The sequence below is a fragment of the Camelus bactrianus genome, chromosome 4, assembly GCF_048773025.1.
Source record: "Camelus bactrianus isolate YW-2024 breed Bactrian camel chromosome 4, ASM4877302v1, whole genome shotgun sequence".
Taxonomy (NCBI): domain Eukaryota; kingdom Metazoa; phylum Chordata; class Mammalia; order Artiodactyla; family Camelidae; genus Camelus; species Camelus bactrianus.
The window spans coordinates 89380289-89398247 of NC_133542.1; the positions used below are offsets into that span (position 1 = coordinate 89380289).

The 17959-nt window shown below is 34.8% G+C and overlaps 1 protein-coding gene across 5 annotated transcripts in view; it reads right to left on the bottom strand.

The window, feature by feature from the left end:
* Positions 1–17959, bottom strand: part of LOC105078787 (recQ-mediated genome instability protein 1-like) — a 345845-nt gene that overhangs the window by 327636 nt on the left and 250 nt on the right. For 2 of the 5 annotated variants that reach the window (XM_074363100.1, XM_074363101.1), the window contains exons 2-3: positions 7657–7753; positions 4777–6879 (exon numbers count right to left, since the gene is read on the bottom strand). The exons of 2 other annotated variants lie outside the window; for them this stretch is intronic. In XM_074363100.1, coding sequence (XP_074219201.1) covers positions 4963–6843 — 1881 coding nt within the window. In that variant the 5' untranslated portion in view covers positions 6844–6879; positions 7657–7753 and the 3' untranslated portion in view covers positions 4777–4962. Of the gene's footprint in view, positions 1–4776; positions 6880–7656; positions 17930–17959 lie in introns of those variants that run through there. One more of the 5 variants, XM_010967432.3, reaches the window with a different exon arrangement.

Genomic DNA, 17959 nt, shown 5'->3' on the forward strand with positions numbered 1-17959 from the left:
TGGTTAGTCTTTACATACTCTTTCACTTTTCCATATCCTTATATGTGTCTCTCTTGTATACACAAGCATACCTCAGCGATATTGTGGTTTCAGTTGCAGACCTCACAATAAAGCAATTACAACAATAAAGCAATAAAGTGAGTCACACAAATTTTTTTGATTTCTCAGCACATATGAAAGTTATGTTTACACTATACTGTAGACCATTAAGTGTGCAATAGCATTAAGCCTAAAAAAAGTAAATAATTTAATTTAAAAATAACAGAAAAATGGTCCCAAAAGACTTGCTCAACACAGGGTTGCCACAAACCCTAAATTTATAAAAATCACAATAAAGCAGACAACAATAAAGAGATGCATAATAAAATAAGGTATGATTGTAATTAGATTGTATTGCTATCTGACAGTCTTTATTGGAAGATTTAGTTTATTTACATTTAATGCAATTTCCTTTGATTTGACTTGATTAAAAATTGATCCATTTGGATTTAAATTTGCCACCTCACCAACTGTTTTTCCTATATACCATTTTTTCTTTGTTCTTTTCTCTTTCTTGCTACTTTTTTGGATTAGGTACTTCTTATTGATATTATTCCTTTTTAACCCATTAATATACAGTGATATACTTTTACAAATCTTTTAGTATGGATACTCTAAATATTATAACATGAATCTCTGAATAGTCAAGACTAACACAAAACTGCACTAACCTTTTCTCATTCGGATCTTAAAAACACTTTTCTTTACCCCTCACCCAACTTAAATGCTATTGTTTTCATGTAGTTTAGTCTTTTGCTTTCTAAACCCTCATGACATTATTTTTGACTCAAAATCACTATTCATTTAACCCATGTGTTTACCCTTTTGGTTGTTCGTCATTCCTTCTTGCATCTACAGGCTTCCATCTACAGGCTTCCATCTGATTATTGTTTCCCTTCTGCTTAAAAACATTTTTGTGTAGTTAGGGAGAAATTTTTTTGTGTAAAATTTTCTAAATTTTACCTATTGTACCCTAATTGTTAAGGGCGTTCTTGCTCTATATGGAATTCTATGTTGGTAGTTATTTTCTCCATCACTTTGAAAATACCATCCCCTTGTCTGCTGATCCCAACTTTTTTTTTTAGAACAGGTAAAACTGGCATGTAAGTTTCAGGTATATACCATCATGATTCCCACTTTTTATTGAGTAGTCAGTTACCGTATTTTGGGTCCTTTGAAATATGCCTTATTTCTTTCACTGCTTTAGATTTTCTCTTTTCTTTTTTAGCTTTCAATGTATTAATAATATTTGCATAGGTCTAATTTCCTCTGAAATATTTTGCTTGAGGTTGTGGGACTTCTGAAACCTGCAGCTTGATTTCCATTAATTTGGTAAATTTCTTAAGCATTAACTCCAAGTATTCTCTATTTCCTCTCTTTTGAGGACTACAGTTACATTAATGTTAGCGCTTCTCTGTTATAGTTTTCTGGTCCTTTTCCATCCTTTTGTCTCTCTATACATTATTCTGAATTTTCTCTTCTGACCAAACTTAATTCACTGTATCTTCAGCTGTGTTTCATCTGGTATTAAACTCATTCACTGATTTCTTAATTTTATCTATTATAGTCCCTTCTTTTTAGTTTTTTTAATTTCCAATTCCGTATTGAAAATTTCAATCTTCTTTTTTGTTTTCCTCCTGTGCATATTACAGTTATTTTTTAGCCCAGGCATGTCTGAGCATTTCATATAGTGCCTGCTAACTTCAGAACTGAGTAGACTTATCCATCCAGTCATAAGCAGTGCTGAACCAGGGCAGGGGCAAATACAGGTAGGATATACAGAATGGAGGAGCAAAGAACATGTACTCTATGAAAGCAGTTTCAATGCCAAGAGGAAGATAAAGATGATCTGATTATACCCATTTTTTCCCCTTCCCATTTGCTTTTGCCAGGTTCCCATAGAGTCATTCTTTTTTGTTAAATTCTCAGTTGGAAAGTATCATGCAGGTAACTTAAGTGTCTGCTTAGACTCACATAAGAGCAGCTCTATGGCAACAAATTCTCAGGGAAAACTTCTTTCCTCTCAACTAAAATCTCAGCCAAGCTAACCAAGTTTTCTTGTAGTCTTCCTCTGCTATTGGGCAGATTTTTTTAATTTACTCTTTCACTGAAGAGGATATCTGAGGAGTTGTGTATACAGAGGCTGCAGGCAGGGCTTTAAGTACCATGCTACTGAAATGATGAGGAATCAGTAAAAAATATTAAGCAAGGGAACACAGATGATCAGATATTGATTCATTTATAGTATCAAAAAACAGTTTACTGGAATTACAAAGATAAATCACTTATCGTACCCTCAAGCATCTCACATTCCTTTAAAGCAATGGTTCTGACCAAGGGCAACTTTGTCCCCCAGGCAATATTTTGTAATGGCTGGAAAGATTTTTGGTTGTCACAAATGGGAGGATTCTACTGACACTGCATGGGTAGAAGCCAGGATGTTGCTAAAGGGAGCTCAGGACAGCTCTCAACAACAAAGAATTACTCTGCCCAAAATGCAGCAGTAAAGTTAAGAGGAGAAAATAAGTACAATAAAACACAGTGTTAGTCTGTAGAAGGTACAGAGGGCATGAGAGCGGGCAGAGGAATTCATGAAACACTTCAGTTGGCACCTAAATCTTAAGCTGAGTTGAAATATGAATGAACTCGGGAGGTAAGGGGATTACCATGAACTTGAGTATGAAAGCATGAAGTGCATTCCCCACAGGTTTGGGGAATAACAAATACCTTGGTAAGACTAAAATTTAGGGGTGGACTAGGTAGGTGGAGAACAAGGAGGTAAGATGAAGCTGAAAAGGAAAGCAAAGGTTGATATTAAAGGGTAACAAAGAGAAAACAAGAAATTTATTCAAGAAAGATCATTCAGGCAAAATTATGGGAAAAGGCTTAAGGGCAAAAGCTAGTAAACCTACTAGAATACTCCAGGCCAGAGAAGACCAGAGCCAAAATCAAAGCACCGATATAGAAGGATGGATTGATAAGGTAAAGTACTATACCCAATCTTTAGTAACTGAATATGAAGAGGAAATAAGGTTTAATCCCAGCTTTCAAGCACTACTGACATAGAGCACAGGGGAACATTTAGAAGAAAGGTAACACTGTCCATATAGATTTCTTGTAGTTAAAGAGCTATGTATATAGAAGTGGTGATTATCAGAGGATATAGCGGCAAAATCTGGGTTGTGCCTTGAACTCTGATTATCATCCTTCAATCAACGACAAAGGATTTTCAGAATATTGTTCTACTACATCCAGAACATATTGTTATATGTGTATTTATCCTACTTCCAGATATTTTCCTATTACATTATTTTAACTAAAATAAAATGTCATTTTAAGTATTTGTTTAATGTTTGAAAATTCAAGATGCTTTAATTTCAATTTTTTAAAGACAAAAGATTAATAAAAGTAACTTTACCTCTCAACTGTGACTTTTTAACAGCAAAGTAGAAAGGTAGGAAACAGTCTCCCTTAAAAAAGAAATCAGGTGGAGAAAAGGGAATCCTCCTACACTGTTGGTGGGAATGTAGTTTGGTGTAGCCATTACGGAAAACAGTACGGACGTTCCTCAAAAGACTTAAAATAGACTTACCATATGACCCAGCAATCCCACTCCTGGGCATATATCCAGAGGGAACCCTAATTTAAAAAGATACCTGCACCCCAATGTTCATAGCAGCACTATATATAATAGCCAAGACATGGAAACAACCTAAATGTCCATCAACAGATGACTGGATAAAGAAGTTGTGGTATATTTATACAATGGAATAATACTCAGCCATTAAAAAGAATAAAATAATGCCATTTGCAGCAACATGGATGGACCTGGAGATTGTCATTCTAAGTGAAGTAAGCCAGAAAGAGAAAAAAAAATACCATATGATATCACTTTTATGTGGAATCTAAAAAAAAAAAAAAAGGACAAACGAACTTGTTTACAAAACAGAAACAGACATAGAAAACAAACTTATGGTTACCAGGGGGGAAGGGGTGGGAAGGGATAAATTGGGAGTTCTAGATTTGCAGATACTAATATACATAAAACAGATAAACAAAAAGTTTATACTATATAGCACAGGGAACTATATTCAGTATCTTGTAGTGACCTATGATGAAAAAGAATATGAAAACAAATATATGTATGTTCCTATATGAATGAAGCATTGTGCTGTACACCAGAAATTGACACAACATTGTAAACTGACTATACTTCAATAAATACATATTTAAAAAAAGAAAGAAATCAGCATTTTCAATAAAACTAAAAGAAGGTTTACATGTAGAGCTAATTCAGAAAGGAGGTAACACCTAACGACATGGATAAATACCTTATTTTAATCCAAAAAAATGAAATATTTACTGGATTTTAGTAATAGGTTAGTCTTAAAAATAAGGTTTTTAACCATTCAATATAATCTTTGAAATGGTATCTAGTTAATATTTGCTTTAAATATACCAGACAAATATTTACAATCAGCAAAATAAAAACCAGCAAAACAATTTGCACTTGAAAGTCTGACATTCTAATCCACTGGATTTACATTTTTTCCTAAGAAAAATAATATAAACAAATCTTTTGGGGGTACTCAACATATTAGAAGTACTGAACTACCTATTTATTAACTGTCGACTTTCAACAGTATGACTCATCAGTAAACGCCAATACAGTACTTTCACCTTATGAGAAATAACAAGTGAAAACAAATTTCTGAATAACAGTGGGTCATCAAACAGTTAGTATAAAAAATTTTATTTAAAAAACTTAAACACACAAACATGATTAAACATTTTAAAATTAAACTGAAATCAGTAATAAAACTTCTTTTTCCCCTCTTACAGAGTTGAAAAGTAAAAGGACAAATTTAATTATAAACATTTCCTTGTTTTTTCTGAATTGCTTTCTAATACTATTTTAGTAAATTACTTCTTTAATCGCCTCTTTAGGCTCTCAAGGTGTTCCATATTAACATCTTGTAATGCCAGTACCATTGCCTTGGACAAGGAGGGATTGAATGAAATAGTCATTAGACAGCACAAATCTATCAGATCCCTCTGACATTTCTGCAAACCTTCCAAGAATTTTCGGTATTTACAAGGATCCTTCTTTAACTGTTTCATTTCTGGTACTGAAAACCCTATCAGACTAGTAAGTATTTCATCTACAAAGTCTACATCTAGATATGCAGTACCATCAGAAATTTTTGCTGTTATACTCCAGATGCCACCGGAACTTGAGAGATTTCCAGTTAAGGTTACAATAAATGCTTTGACTTTCACTGTTAGAACTTCCTTTGGTTTGCTGGCCATTAGAACAGACAAATAGATAAAGGGTGGCGAATACAAATCCATGGTGATAGAAAGATCAGTGCTATTCTCTGACGATCTTAAAGAACAAGTCTGTAAAAGGTGCTCATTATCTTTAGAAATTTGTGAACTCTTTTTCGGTACATAATTGACCAGCTCTCCATCTAATATTTTATTATTTAAGAAATGGCCATCTGAACTGCTGATGGCTTGGTTTTTTTTATAACATGTCTCTGAGTTCTTATCTTTATTTGTAAAATCATGGTGTAGGGATACATTATGATTAACTGAAAAAATACTACTGTTCTGGTCTCTATCAGATGGACAACTAAAAGATGGGTCTCCATCGGTCATTTGCTCAGATATATTTTTTTCATTCCAATTATTGTTTCTATTTTTGCAAGTCAAAGAAAAATTATTCGGTGTATTAGGTCCATGTGAAAATCTCTCTATACTTTTATCAGCAGTTTTGTTCAAAGTCAATGGCTGCAATTTGTTAGTCTCCATTTGTTCTTTCTGGACAGCTTCTTCTAAAAGCAAGGCTTCCTCCAGTGAAAAGTCATCTAATTCCCCATCAGTGAAAAGCGCAGATTGATTTTGTGGTTTCTCCTTCGATCTTGGAGAAATAAGTCCTGGTTCACAATCTGACCTTCTGGTGGGAATAGTATTTGAGGAACTACCTGTGATGAAACAACTTCTTTCCAAGGAGGTGTTATTATTTGCTGCAAGCTCATCATTTTCGTCAAGACTTGCCAAGAGTTCTTCATCAGAAGGTCCTAATGCAGGATCTAGAACATCTGTAACTCTGGGGATGCTTTGGTTAGAATTATTTGGTATGACTGAAACCATAGGATCAGTTTCCCCAATTAATCTTGCGAGTACTTTTTCTTGAGCATATTCCTCTAAAAGAGCATCTACTTCTCCTCCCAACAACTTCACATTTTCTGGTTTCAATAAGAGAACACCAAGACGAAAAGAAATATTTCCATAAATCAAAATTTTTGTACCTGGAGGAAGATCACTATGAAGAGTTGGAATAGACTGATACTCCATTCCCTGTATTTGTACAATGCCATCAGTTAGCTGTAGCATCAACATTCGTGAAGGCTTTGCTTCCCAAGGTTTTGGAGTTACTTGTGTTTCTGCTGTAATTAGGTCATTGGTTGTATTCTTTCCTCTCAACTTTTGTATCTGGGCATATGCAGGCTGACTTACATCAACCAATGAATTAATCTGCAGAGCGAAAAATCCATTCAGTTCTCCTTTTGGAACTTCTAAAATGCCATCAGGTAAAAGAGGATGCTCCAAATCTCTCAAATCAGTAAGGAGCCATTGCTCAAACACTTGTTTATTCACTTGTGCCTGACTCAAATTAATGTTATCATTTTCTTCTTGGATCCAGTTAATACAAGCTTTCAGCCACATTAAAGGTACTTTAACATGCCATGTAGCTAAAAGCCAGGTTTCAACTCTTAATGCAATACTATTAACACTCATGTCTTTAAAGTAAAAGAAACACTAGGCATCTATTACCTGAAAATAAACAAAAAAGAAATTATGATAATTCAGTACATCTAAACATAGTTTTCATAATTCTCTACAATGTACAAACAGGCATAACCACACCCTTTAGATATTTCTCTCTTCAGCATCTTTATAATTCTTTTGACTTTCTACATGGCCTAAATTCAAATACCACAAGTAATCAGATGGTATAATGAGAAAAAGCAAAAGGTTTCAGACAGATATACCTAGGTATGAAGGCTAGCTCTGTCAGATCACAAGCTTTGTGACCTAACATAAATTCTTTAACGTCTCTAACCTAGTTTTTTCATCTATAAAATGTCAGTACCACCACCCACCACCTACCTAACAGGGTTGTTGTGAGGATTATATGATTAATATTTGTAAAGCATAATGTCAGACATGAAATATAGGCAGAATTAGTAGTTATTATATTAATATAATAAACAGATTCTAATTATTTAAAACTTAGTTAAATAACAGTATCTACAAATGTTCTTTTCATATCTATAATTCATACTCTTATATTAAAACTTATACCATTGTGTTCCACAAAATTAAATAAGTAAGAATAGATTCTGAGCTGATATAAAGTATATTATTTGTTTGGCTAAGTAATTCTCAACAGTCCTGTCAGGTAAATACACTGATCCTCCTGATTTTCTTAGTATGATAAAACAGTAGCAAAACACTGAAGACTAACCCTGTGTTCACAAAAGTATATTTTTCCTTCTACATCTAAGTTTGAATTTATAAAAGTTTTAATATGTCCACAAGAAAACTTACCATTTGGAACAGGAGCATAGGATTTGATGACAGGATTTGGAACTGGTTGTTCAGTGGAGTACTTGTAACCTCTACGGCTCAGAAATGGCCCTGAGAGCTAAGACAAGAAGCAGTCAGGGTTATAAGAAAAAGCTGCAGAAAGAATCACGGACCTATTTTAAGTGCAAGAGTGTGATGGTATGGTTTTGAGGGTTCGCATTATCAATCAGGGTAGAGTAGAGGTAATACAGAATAAAAATGTGGTTTGGAATGAAATAAACAAAAACAAGTGACCATGAGAAACTTAGACACTCTATACTGAAACTTGTTTCCTTGTCTATATACCTACTTCTTAGGGCTACTGTGGAAATTAAAGGATAAGAGAGGATGGCAGGCAGAGCACCGGTGCAGGCACAGATCAGTTGACCTGAGGCAACAATCCAGCCATTTAGGCTGCTCGCCCAGGCCCCAGCAGCAGCTACAGACCAGAAGTGGGCTGCCCAAAAGGTGTCGAGGCCCACAAGCAATCCGAGGCTGAAGCAGGCCAAAGCAGCTGAAACTGAAACTGAACAGTACCAGTTGCAGAGGGAGAAAAGGTTCAAAGTCAAAGAAGCTAGGGCTCTGGGCCCCACGGCAATGGCAGCACTGAGGTGCAAAAGGGGACCCAGGAGATGACCATCCACCAGATCTACTTCCGGCAGAACAGGGACAAAGTCCCAGGTAAACTCTTGGCCTCTGTCTGCGACATCTGGCCAGAAATCCATGAAAACTATCGCGTAAGTGGGTAGGGGAAGAAGCCCTTTCCATAGACTGGCATTTTAGATGCCTTCATGGAAAATGAAATTTTAACAAAGTTCAAGTTATAGTCTTGTGAAAAGACATTAAATTATCTCTGTACATTACATAGTAGGTCCCCTCCCTTTTTGGAGAATACTAAATTTTTAAAGAAGAAAAATGGATTAATTTTTTTCCCTAAAGCTTTCTCAAGGTCAGGGTCTTAATCTATGAGAAAGTAGTAAATAGTTATTTGTAACCTGTATTAAGCAGCAGCCGGCCTTAAAATAGTCCTTTCCAGCTAAAAGTTAGAACGATGAATACTAGTATAGTTGCTTGGGCTGCTTTTAGTGTCTCCAACAAAATTACCAGACAGAATTCAAGAATTTGTTACATGTTATTATTTGGTGTACTGATAATCATTTAAAAGTAAAGCCCTTTAAAAAAAAAAAGTAAAGCCCCTTTATTGTATTAAAAAAAAAACATAAAATAAAGGAGAACCAGTATATAATCTAGTGGTTCAGAGTACAAGTCTGGTGCCAAATTATCTTTCACTTACAAACTCTGTGACCCTACACAGTGGTCACATTAATTTAACAAATAGTTAAAATTCAAAGGAAGAGTTACAGTTGTTGTGAGAAATACATGAATAACATTTTAAAGGAGGAATTAAGAAGGTCATAACTACAGAACTGATAAAACTTTACACTGACAAAAATCATTGAGTACAGATATATATATTTTAAATCACATCTGAAAAACAATGTAAAAATCCAAACGTAGGAGCAGTCCCTGTCCAATGTGATAAAAAATAAACCATGTAGAGTCAAATCAGAAAGTCCCTTTAACAAAGAAGCCAACAATATCTACACCACCCCTCTGATTTATCAAATGGAAGTATTTCCTAACTTGTTGCTAAGTAAGAAGAGCAAAATACAGTGTGATAACTTTTGAATACAAAAGAAAGGAAAATAAGCATCCTCTTATTTACTCATATATACATAAAGGACCTCTACAAGGATATACAATAGAACATTTAACACATAGCTATATACTCAATAACAAAGGGTAAAAATCATGTGGGCCAGGAACAGAGGAGAAACATAGAGTAGTAAGTGGGCACTAAAATCACCAGGAAAAGGGACTTGTAGGCTAAAGCTCCAAGGCTCTAAGAATCCAACATGCCAACTATAGGGCAGAAGACCAGAACAGACTCCTTGCTAGAACTGGGCCAAAACAGTGTTCCACTCAACACCTACCTATGGCCTGTGGAGGGAACAGAAATAACCTAAGAATGGAAAAGGGGCCTACATAACATGTATAGTACATATAGTATGGTCCAAAACTAGGCTATTCACATAAAGTAAAAACCCAAATCTCTAAAGATCTAGAGCTACAACAGCCAGAAGGTCAAGCTGAAGAAACTCCAGAAACACATACAAGCGGAAAACACACACAGGGAAAACTCTTATTCAACATGAACTTTCCAACCATAACTGTAACACACTTGAGGAAAATTACCACCATGAGCCACATCAGCCTACAAAACAAACAGAATTTATTCCTGGTCATAAATTCAGTTAATGAATCAACAACATATATTGAATAAACTGTCTTTAAACAGAAACACACATAAAACAAGATCATGTATTGATTGGTTGATGAAAATTTCATGACCAAAGGCTCACAGGAACCTAACCCTGCCTATCCTTTAGAAACAATGGTTCAGTGTTCCCTAACTCAGTGTTCACAGCGACTTTATATAGAACATAACTACCATGAAAAAATGAGACTTGATTGTACTAGTAGTGAACAAAACATTACAATTTACAATCGCTCCAAAAACTTAAATCTAACAAAATATGTGCAGGATGCATATACTGAAAACTACAAACCACTGATGAAAAAAATCAAAGACAACTTAAACAAATGAAGAGAGATATTGTGTTGAAGACTCTATGATCAAGGTTCAATTCTCCCCAAACTAATACATAGCTTTAATGCAATTCCACTCAAAATCCCAACAATCTTTTTTTAAAATAAAGAATGGCAAGTTAATTCCAAAATTTATATGGAAAGGTAAAGGAAATAGAATAGCCAAGGTAATTTTGAAAAAGAAAAAGTTGGAGGGAGGCTCATGTTGAGTTCATGACTTAGTATAAAATCACAGTAATCAAGACAGTGAGGTATTGGCAAAAGGAGTAACATATAGGTCAATAGGAAGAGAAGACAGTCTAGAAATAGACTCATTCATATATGGTCAATTGATGTCCCATAAAGTTGCAAAGGCAATTCAATGGAAATAGGATAGTCTTTTGAACAAATCGTGCTAAAACAACTGGACATACATATGCAAAAATATGAATCTCAACCAATACCTTATAACATATATAAAAATTAACTCTAAATGGATCATAGACCTAAATGTGAAAACTAAAACTGTAAAACATCTGTAAGAAAAGTTAGGAGGGAAAAAAAATCAAGCTCATAGATAACAGAGAACAGATTGGTAGTTGCCAGAGGATAGGCACAAAGGGTGAAGGGAGTCAAAAGGTACAAACTTCCAGGAATAAAATAAATCATGGGAATGTAATGTACAGAATGGTCACTATAATTAATATACTGTACTGAATATACAAAAATTGCTAAGAGATCTTAGATCTTAAAGTTCTCATCACAAGAAAAAATTTTTTGTAACTAATTGTGGTGATGGATGTTAACTAGACTTATCATGGTGATCACATGATAATGTATATAAATAACAAATTATTATGTTGTACATCTGAAACTAAAATGTTGTATGTCAATTATACCTCAATTTTTTTAAAAAATGAAATAAAAGTTAGGAGAAAAACCTTTGTCATCTTAGTTTCTTAAAAATTTTCTGAGACACAACACCAAAAGCATAATCTGTAAAAGAAAGAAATCAATAAATTGGGCTTCACCAAATTTTAAAATTCTGCTCTGTAAAAGACACTGTTAAGAGTATAAAGACAAGCCATAGTCTGGAAGAAACATGTAACTAACAAAATACTTACATCCAGACTACATAAAGAATTCTAAAATTCAATAAAACAAACTAATTCAAAAATAAGCAAAAGATATGAATAGACATTTCCCCAAAAGATGAGCAGATGAAAAATAAGACATTAGGGAAATGAAAACTAAAATCACAATGTGATACTACACATCTATTAGCACAGCTAAAATAAAAAATAACTGACATTACCAAGTAATGAAATTCTCATACATCATCGGTGGGACTGCAAAATGGTACAGCCACTTTAAAATAGAGTTTAGCATTTTCTTAGAAAATTAAGCAAACACTCACCATACAACCCAGCATCACAATACTAGGTATTCACTCAGGAGAAATGAAAACTTCACTTATTAAAAATCTGTATGTGGAGGGGAAGGGTATAGTTCAGTGGTTAGAGTACATGTTTAGCATGCACGAGGTCCTGGGTTCAATCCCTAGTATCTCCATTAAAAAATAAATAAATAAACCTAATTACTCCCCGCCAAAATACCCCACAAAAATCTGTATGTGGACACTTATAGCAGCTTCATTCATAATCACCAAAAACTGGAAACAACCCATATGTCCTTCACCCTGTGAATGGATAAACAAATTGTAGTACATCTTACAATGGAATACTATTCAGCAATAAAAAGGAATAAATTACTAATAGATGCAATAACATGGGTGAATGCTGCTACAGACTGTGTCCCTTAAAATTCATATACTGAAATCCCAATGCCCAATTTAATGGTATTGGGGGTGTGGCCTTTGGAAAGTGCTTAGATTATGAGAGTGGAGCCCTCATAACAGTGATTAGGGTTCTTATAAAGGAGACCCCTCCACACAGCTACTTACCTCTCTACCATGGTGAGTCACAGTAAAAAGACTGTCCAGGAACTGGGAAGCATGTCCTCACAGACACCTACTAAGTCTACCATCACCTTGACCTTGGACTTCCCAGCACAGGGAAATAAATGTCTATTGTTTATGAGCCATACTATTTTGTTAAGGTAGCCTGAACAGACTAAGACATGTCAAATGTGGCATGCTAAGTAACGAAGTCAAAGACTATATAATTCTATTTACATGATACAGTGGAAAAGACAACACTATAGAAACAAAAAACAGTTCAGTGGTCGCCAAAGGCTGGGGGTGTGAAGAGGGGCTGACAAAGGGCACAAGGAAATTTTGAGGGTGATGAAACCATTCTATGTCACAACTGTGGTGGTGGTGGTGGCGGTGGCAGTGATGGTTATATGACTAATGTTTGTCAAAACTCATAGAACTACGCACCAAAAAAAACATGAATTTTACTGAATGTAAATTATATCCTCAATAAAAAAATTGAAAACACAAGTAAATATATATAGATAATTTTCAGATTTGCTGAGGAAAACATAGAATAAAGAAAATGATCCAAAAGAAGGCACAAAAGGAAGTAGCATGCACTACAAATAGAAACAATAAATAAGATGGTAGAAATAAGTCTAAATATATCAGCAATCCTAATAATGAATAGATTAATTCACTTGTTAAAACATTTTCAAAGTGAAGAAACCAAATTCTGCTGTACTCTTAAAAGATACACCTAAAACAAAATAACATCAAAATACGAAATTAATCAACATAAGGCATGTTAAAATCTCCAGCATGATATGAGGCCAAAGCTTTGTGACATCTTATTCTCAAGACTGAGAGATCTGTACTTGTATAACCTAAGACTCCAAAGTGCTATTTTATCTCATCTGTTGTTCTTTTAACCTTAAAAATTAAGCGAGATCTAAGGCTCTTAGGTGTGCTCATTCAATAATAAGTTACCTTACTCGCTCCACTAAAATTTAAACACCACAGGGCTGACAAATGGACCTAGTAATAACTGGCAGAGGTGTTGTAGTAACGGGATGACAGTCATTAAGTAAACTGAAAAGTGTACTTTCAGTAGAGTTATAATTACCTAAATGAATTATCAAGTATAAACGCCAAAATCACAATTAAGTTGTTTGCAGAATGTTTTGTACTATAAATTACTCAGGGTACAGTATACACCCCTAAGTTATTATATGCAGCCATTTAACACAAATGCTATTTTCTACCCAAAACTGTTAAACAGTCGGAGCTAATACTGTTAATATATCTAGGAGGAAGAACGAACCAAAAAAAAAAGAGAAGACTGACTGATTCGGAACTGAAAAGGTCAAGGCTGTATAGAAAATGAAATGGAAAAAAAGATGAATTTCAGTGGTGTTAATCCTACATCCCAGCAAGTACATCTGTATAAACAGAGAATTGAAGTTTTGCTGAAAATGAAAACCTCATATTTGAAGGATTTTAAACTTCTCAAAATACATACTTGTACATCTGCAATATTATCTAAACCTCAAACCAGCAATTTATGATAGAAAAGTCAGGTATTGTTACCTACTTGAGAGAGAATGAAAAAGGCACCAAGATTAAGACCAAAACATCATACCCAGCAGCTGACCCAGAACTAGAACATAAATTCTACTAATCTCTATTCCCATACCTTTTTCTAGATCCTGTTGACTTAAGTGAAAAGAGAAAGTAAAGTCAGTCCCTTATTTACATACAAAACCCACTTACATATAAAACCCATGCATAAATGGTCATTCTATAAGAGCACTACATGGCTATTATAATGAACAGACATTTCTCAGCTCTCATTTAAATAACAAGCTCACCTAGTGCATTCCAAATTATTTTATTTAGTCACCTATGCATCTACCTTTGTAACAACTTCAAAACAAGTGTTAAGTACAACTTTTCCTTTCACTGTAACTCCATTAAAATAACGTCACAAAATAATTTTTACATTTTTTAAATATTACAAACTGATATTTTAAGGCTTATGTGTTTATTTTATTAATTAAAATGTACTTATTTAACACCTACTTCCTTGTTTGTGTTGTTGAACAAAGAAAGAAACAAAACTCATTGCAGATGATAGTTGGGACAAATTCTGAGAAACAGTGCTCAATAAACTACAGTGAAATTGTTCCATTAATATGTGTCAGTGTTAATAATTCTCTCCAAATACTACCCTCTAGGATTGGAATCTCCACTTTTGGAGAAACCTGATGTACTATGATTTTATAATAATGTTATCATGACTAAATGCACATTTGCTACACAGAATTCTTCATTTAACAGCAAAGTAAAATGGAGGGCAAACTGATCTGAAACATGGTTTAGTCCCCATAACTGGATGTTATAACAATTTTAATAAAAAAATGATTCTATGTATAATAGGATTTTTTTCTACAGATTAAAAAGAAAAGCTTACTAAATTTTTTAATTAAATGGAAAAAGTATTATTATGTGGGGTTATAAAGTTTAGACTGGGTTTCAATAACTGAACCCCTTAAAAATTTAGTAATTTTTTCCTTTAATTTAGTAATTCTTTCTTGAGAGATTGAGTAACCAGTCACTCACTGCAGGTAGAAGCAACTCAGAAGGGAAGTGTTAGCTACAGCAGTACAACGTCCCATCTGCTCATACACAAAGAAGCCCCTGATCCTCAAGTACATCACTGAACAAGACAAAAAAAATACGTTGTTTAAATTGTACATTAAAAATGTTTACAATATAATCCATTCTTTTATTTTTAAATTTTAATCTTAATAAAATAATCAGAAATGAGGACAGATTTATGTGCCAGAGTGTTCATCACTGTGTTTTTACAGTATGGAAGAAACAGAAACAATCTAAATGTTCAACAACAGAGAAAAAAATTAAGTACATTACATTGGATCCATGAAATAGTAGTTAGAGCTTTTTATAAAAACATTTTTAAGGATTATAACATGAAAATATGTTCGCATTTTATTTTGTTAAGAAAAAAAGCCAGGTATAAAACAACATACATCTTAATCTCCATTAATTTTATAATCATGAAAAAATGTTTTTTAAAAAATTGATTGACATTTTGTGCAGGTTAAACTTGGCTGACCACAATAATCTACATTCTAGATCTCGACTGCAGGAACAGAGTGGAAGAAAATAGAGTAGGAAAATTCTATCACCACAAAGACAGGCAAATTTGCTTTACAGGTTAATTTTCAGTCAGCCTCACATACTCTAATTTTTTAATAGATAGAAAAAGAGGCAAAAGTACCATCCATTTGGACATCATATGTGGCATTCAATGAACAGCTAAGACTTAAAAGCACTAACAAATATTTAAATTATAACCACAACATGTTTCCACTGTCTCCATCTTAAAAACACAGGTAAGCCTGTGTTGCAACTTCTTGGGGATGACTTCATTCAAGGTAACCCCAGAATTTTGAGAAGGCACTGTCTGAAAATTAGGGAGAAAAATTTATATTTAATGACTGAAATCAGAAAGAAGTAATGAGTGGAGCTGTTTGTGGATCCTCCATAACCTAATGTAAGGAAAAGAGAGAATAGGTTTACGAGTCTGAATCCCATCTCTGCTATGTGACCTTAGACATGTTCCTTAACTTCTCTTAGTCTTAATTTTCTAATCTGTAAAACAAAGATAACCACAATTTACTCACAGGACTGTAATTAGCATTAAACTGCCAGCATAAGTGGGGAACATAATGGGGAACCCAGAAAATGGCAGTTATAAAATTTTAAATAATCATCCACCTGGCGAGTGTACAATCTCAATTATATTAGTTTAGCTAAAGTAAATCCTATATCTAACTAATACTAACTCTAAATTCACTGAAAGTCCAAATAATAATAAAATTAATTACAGAAGACAGCAGCCACTGAATCTATTAATCAAACTGGCAAGTCCTTGAATGAGCACAGATATAACAGTTTGGCTGAAAACAACAGATGAAAGGATGGTGAAAAGACGGACTTTCCTCAAGTCGGCAAGTCCTTAAATGAGTGCAGGTGTGATACAGTTTGGTTGAAAATAGAGGAGGAAAAGATGGTGAAAAGACAGACTTTCCTGTTATTTAAAGAGAAACCTAAAAAGCAGACTGAAAGAGGTAAAGAAAGAAGCAAGTAGGAAAAGGCAAAAAAAAAAAAAAAAAAAAAAAAGAGAGAGAGAGAGAGAAAAAACATCTGACAACGGCATCCAGAAAAGGAGAATTACCACTTTTACCAGTTAGGGTCCAGTCAGATGACAGTGAAATTGGGAAGTTCTTAGAGCTGCTAATTGCATTCCTGCTCGTCACTCATCACTGTTTATCAAGGCAGAAAATGATGACTGCAACAGAAATACTAGCTCGAAAGAAAGCATCATTAGTACAGTACCCCTACATGTGCCTATTTGTGTTAGTGAAATGACAGGTTTTAAATGACATGTTCAATTAAATGTTGCAAATCCTGACTGGCAGGTTAAATCTCTATAATACCATAAATGATTAAGTATCCCCAGCCTCTTCGTACACTAAATCAATTCTTTGTTGAACATGAAATAAAAATCTGAACTATGTATCAAAAACCAAAAGCAAGTTTTACCTCCCAACAAGACTATGGTATTTTTCATGGTGGGGGCCATTTAAAAAATTGGACTTCCACTCAAAGAGCCTTTTTATAAACTCCACAATCACAGACACTATGCTCTTACAGTATATATTAACTTTCTTCCCAGCCAGTAAATAAATGTTGGTACTGCATGAGGTCCTCAGTTACCCCTAAAAAAGTCTTCCTAATTCAGCGAGTAAATGATAACGGACAGCCACAATCATAGCCATTTTTAAAAGACGCTAGTTATATCTAATTTGCAAACTATTCAAGAGGGAAATCAAGTTACTATGGAATGAATCAGCAGAAATTCCTCCTTACAAAAAAAAAAAAAGTATTCTAACGGTGGATTTAGCTTCATGTGTAAATTATAACATTTTTTTGCTTCAACACAAGTTTGGGGTTGTGAGAGAAGGGTAGAGGGTTAAGAGTGACGATGTGGATACTGGGCACTACCAGGCCGGGCAATTACCCCAGGGATTCAGTGACCTTAAGTGCCTTAACAAAAGGGGCCTTAGAAATAACCGAACACAATACACTAGAACGGTAGCGTATCTGAGGGCGAGAGTTTTGGTCTGTTTTAATCACTGACAGAAACCCTATCACACGGTGGGTGCTTTATAGAGCTGAATGAACCGAAAGCGGATGTCTACAAGACATTTTGCGATTTGCATTCACTGCAGGATATGAACGCAATACTTTCCAGAAATTTTTCACACACAACTGCAGCGAAGGTACCACAAAATACTTGTATCACAGACCCCATTAACCAAAAAAAGAAGAAAAAGAAAGAAAAAAAAGGATAAAAGACGTTAGAACCGAGTGCCCTGTAAAGACCCCAGGCTCTCCCCTGGCGTGCAGGCCCAGGGTCGGAAGCAAAGGGGACAAGTTCTCCAGGACTCCAAGGCTTGCCCGCCACAACCCGGCTGGCGGGCCCGCATTCCCCGTAATCCCGCCCGCGCCGCCAGCGCGACAGGCCCCGCCACACCTGACGGGCGCTGCGGCTAGTTACAGACAGCGGGTTACCTCGGCGTGGGCTGGGCCGGCGGGCGGGCCGCACTT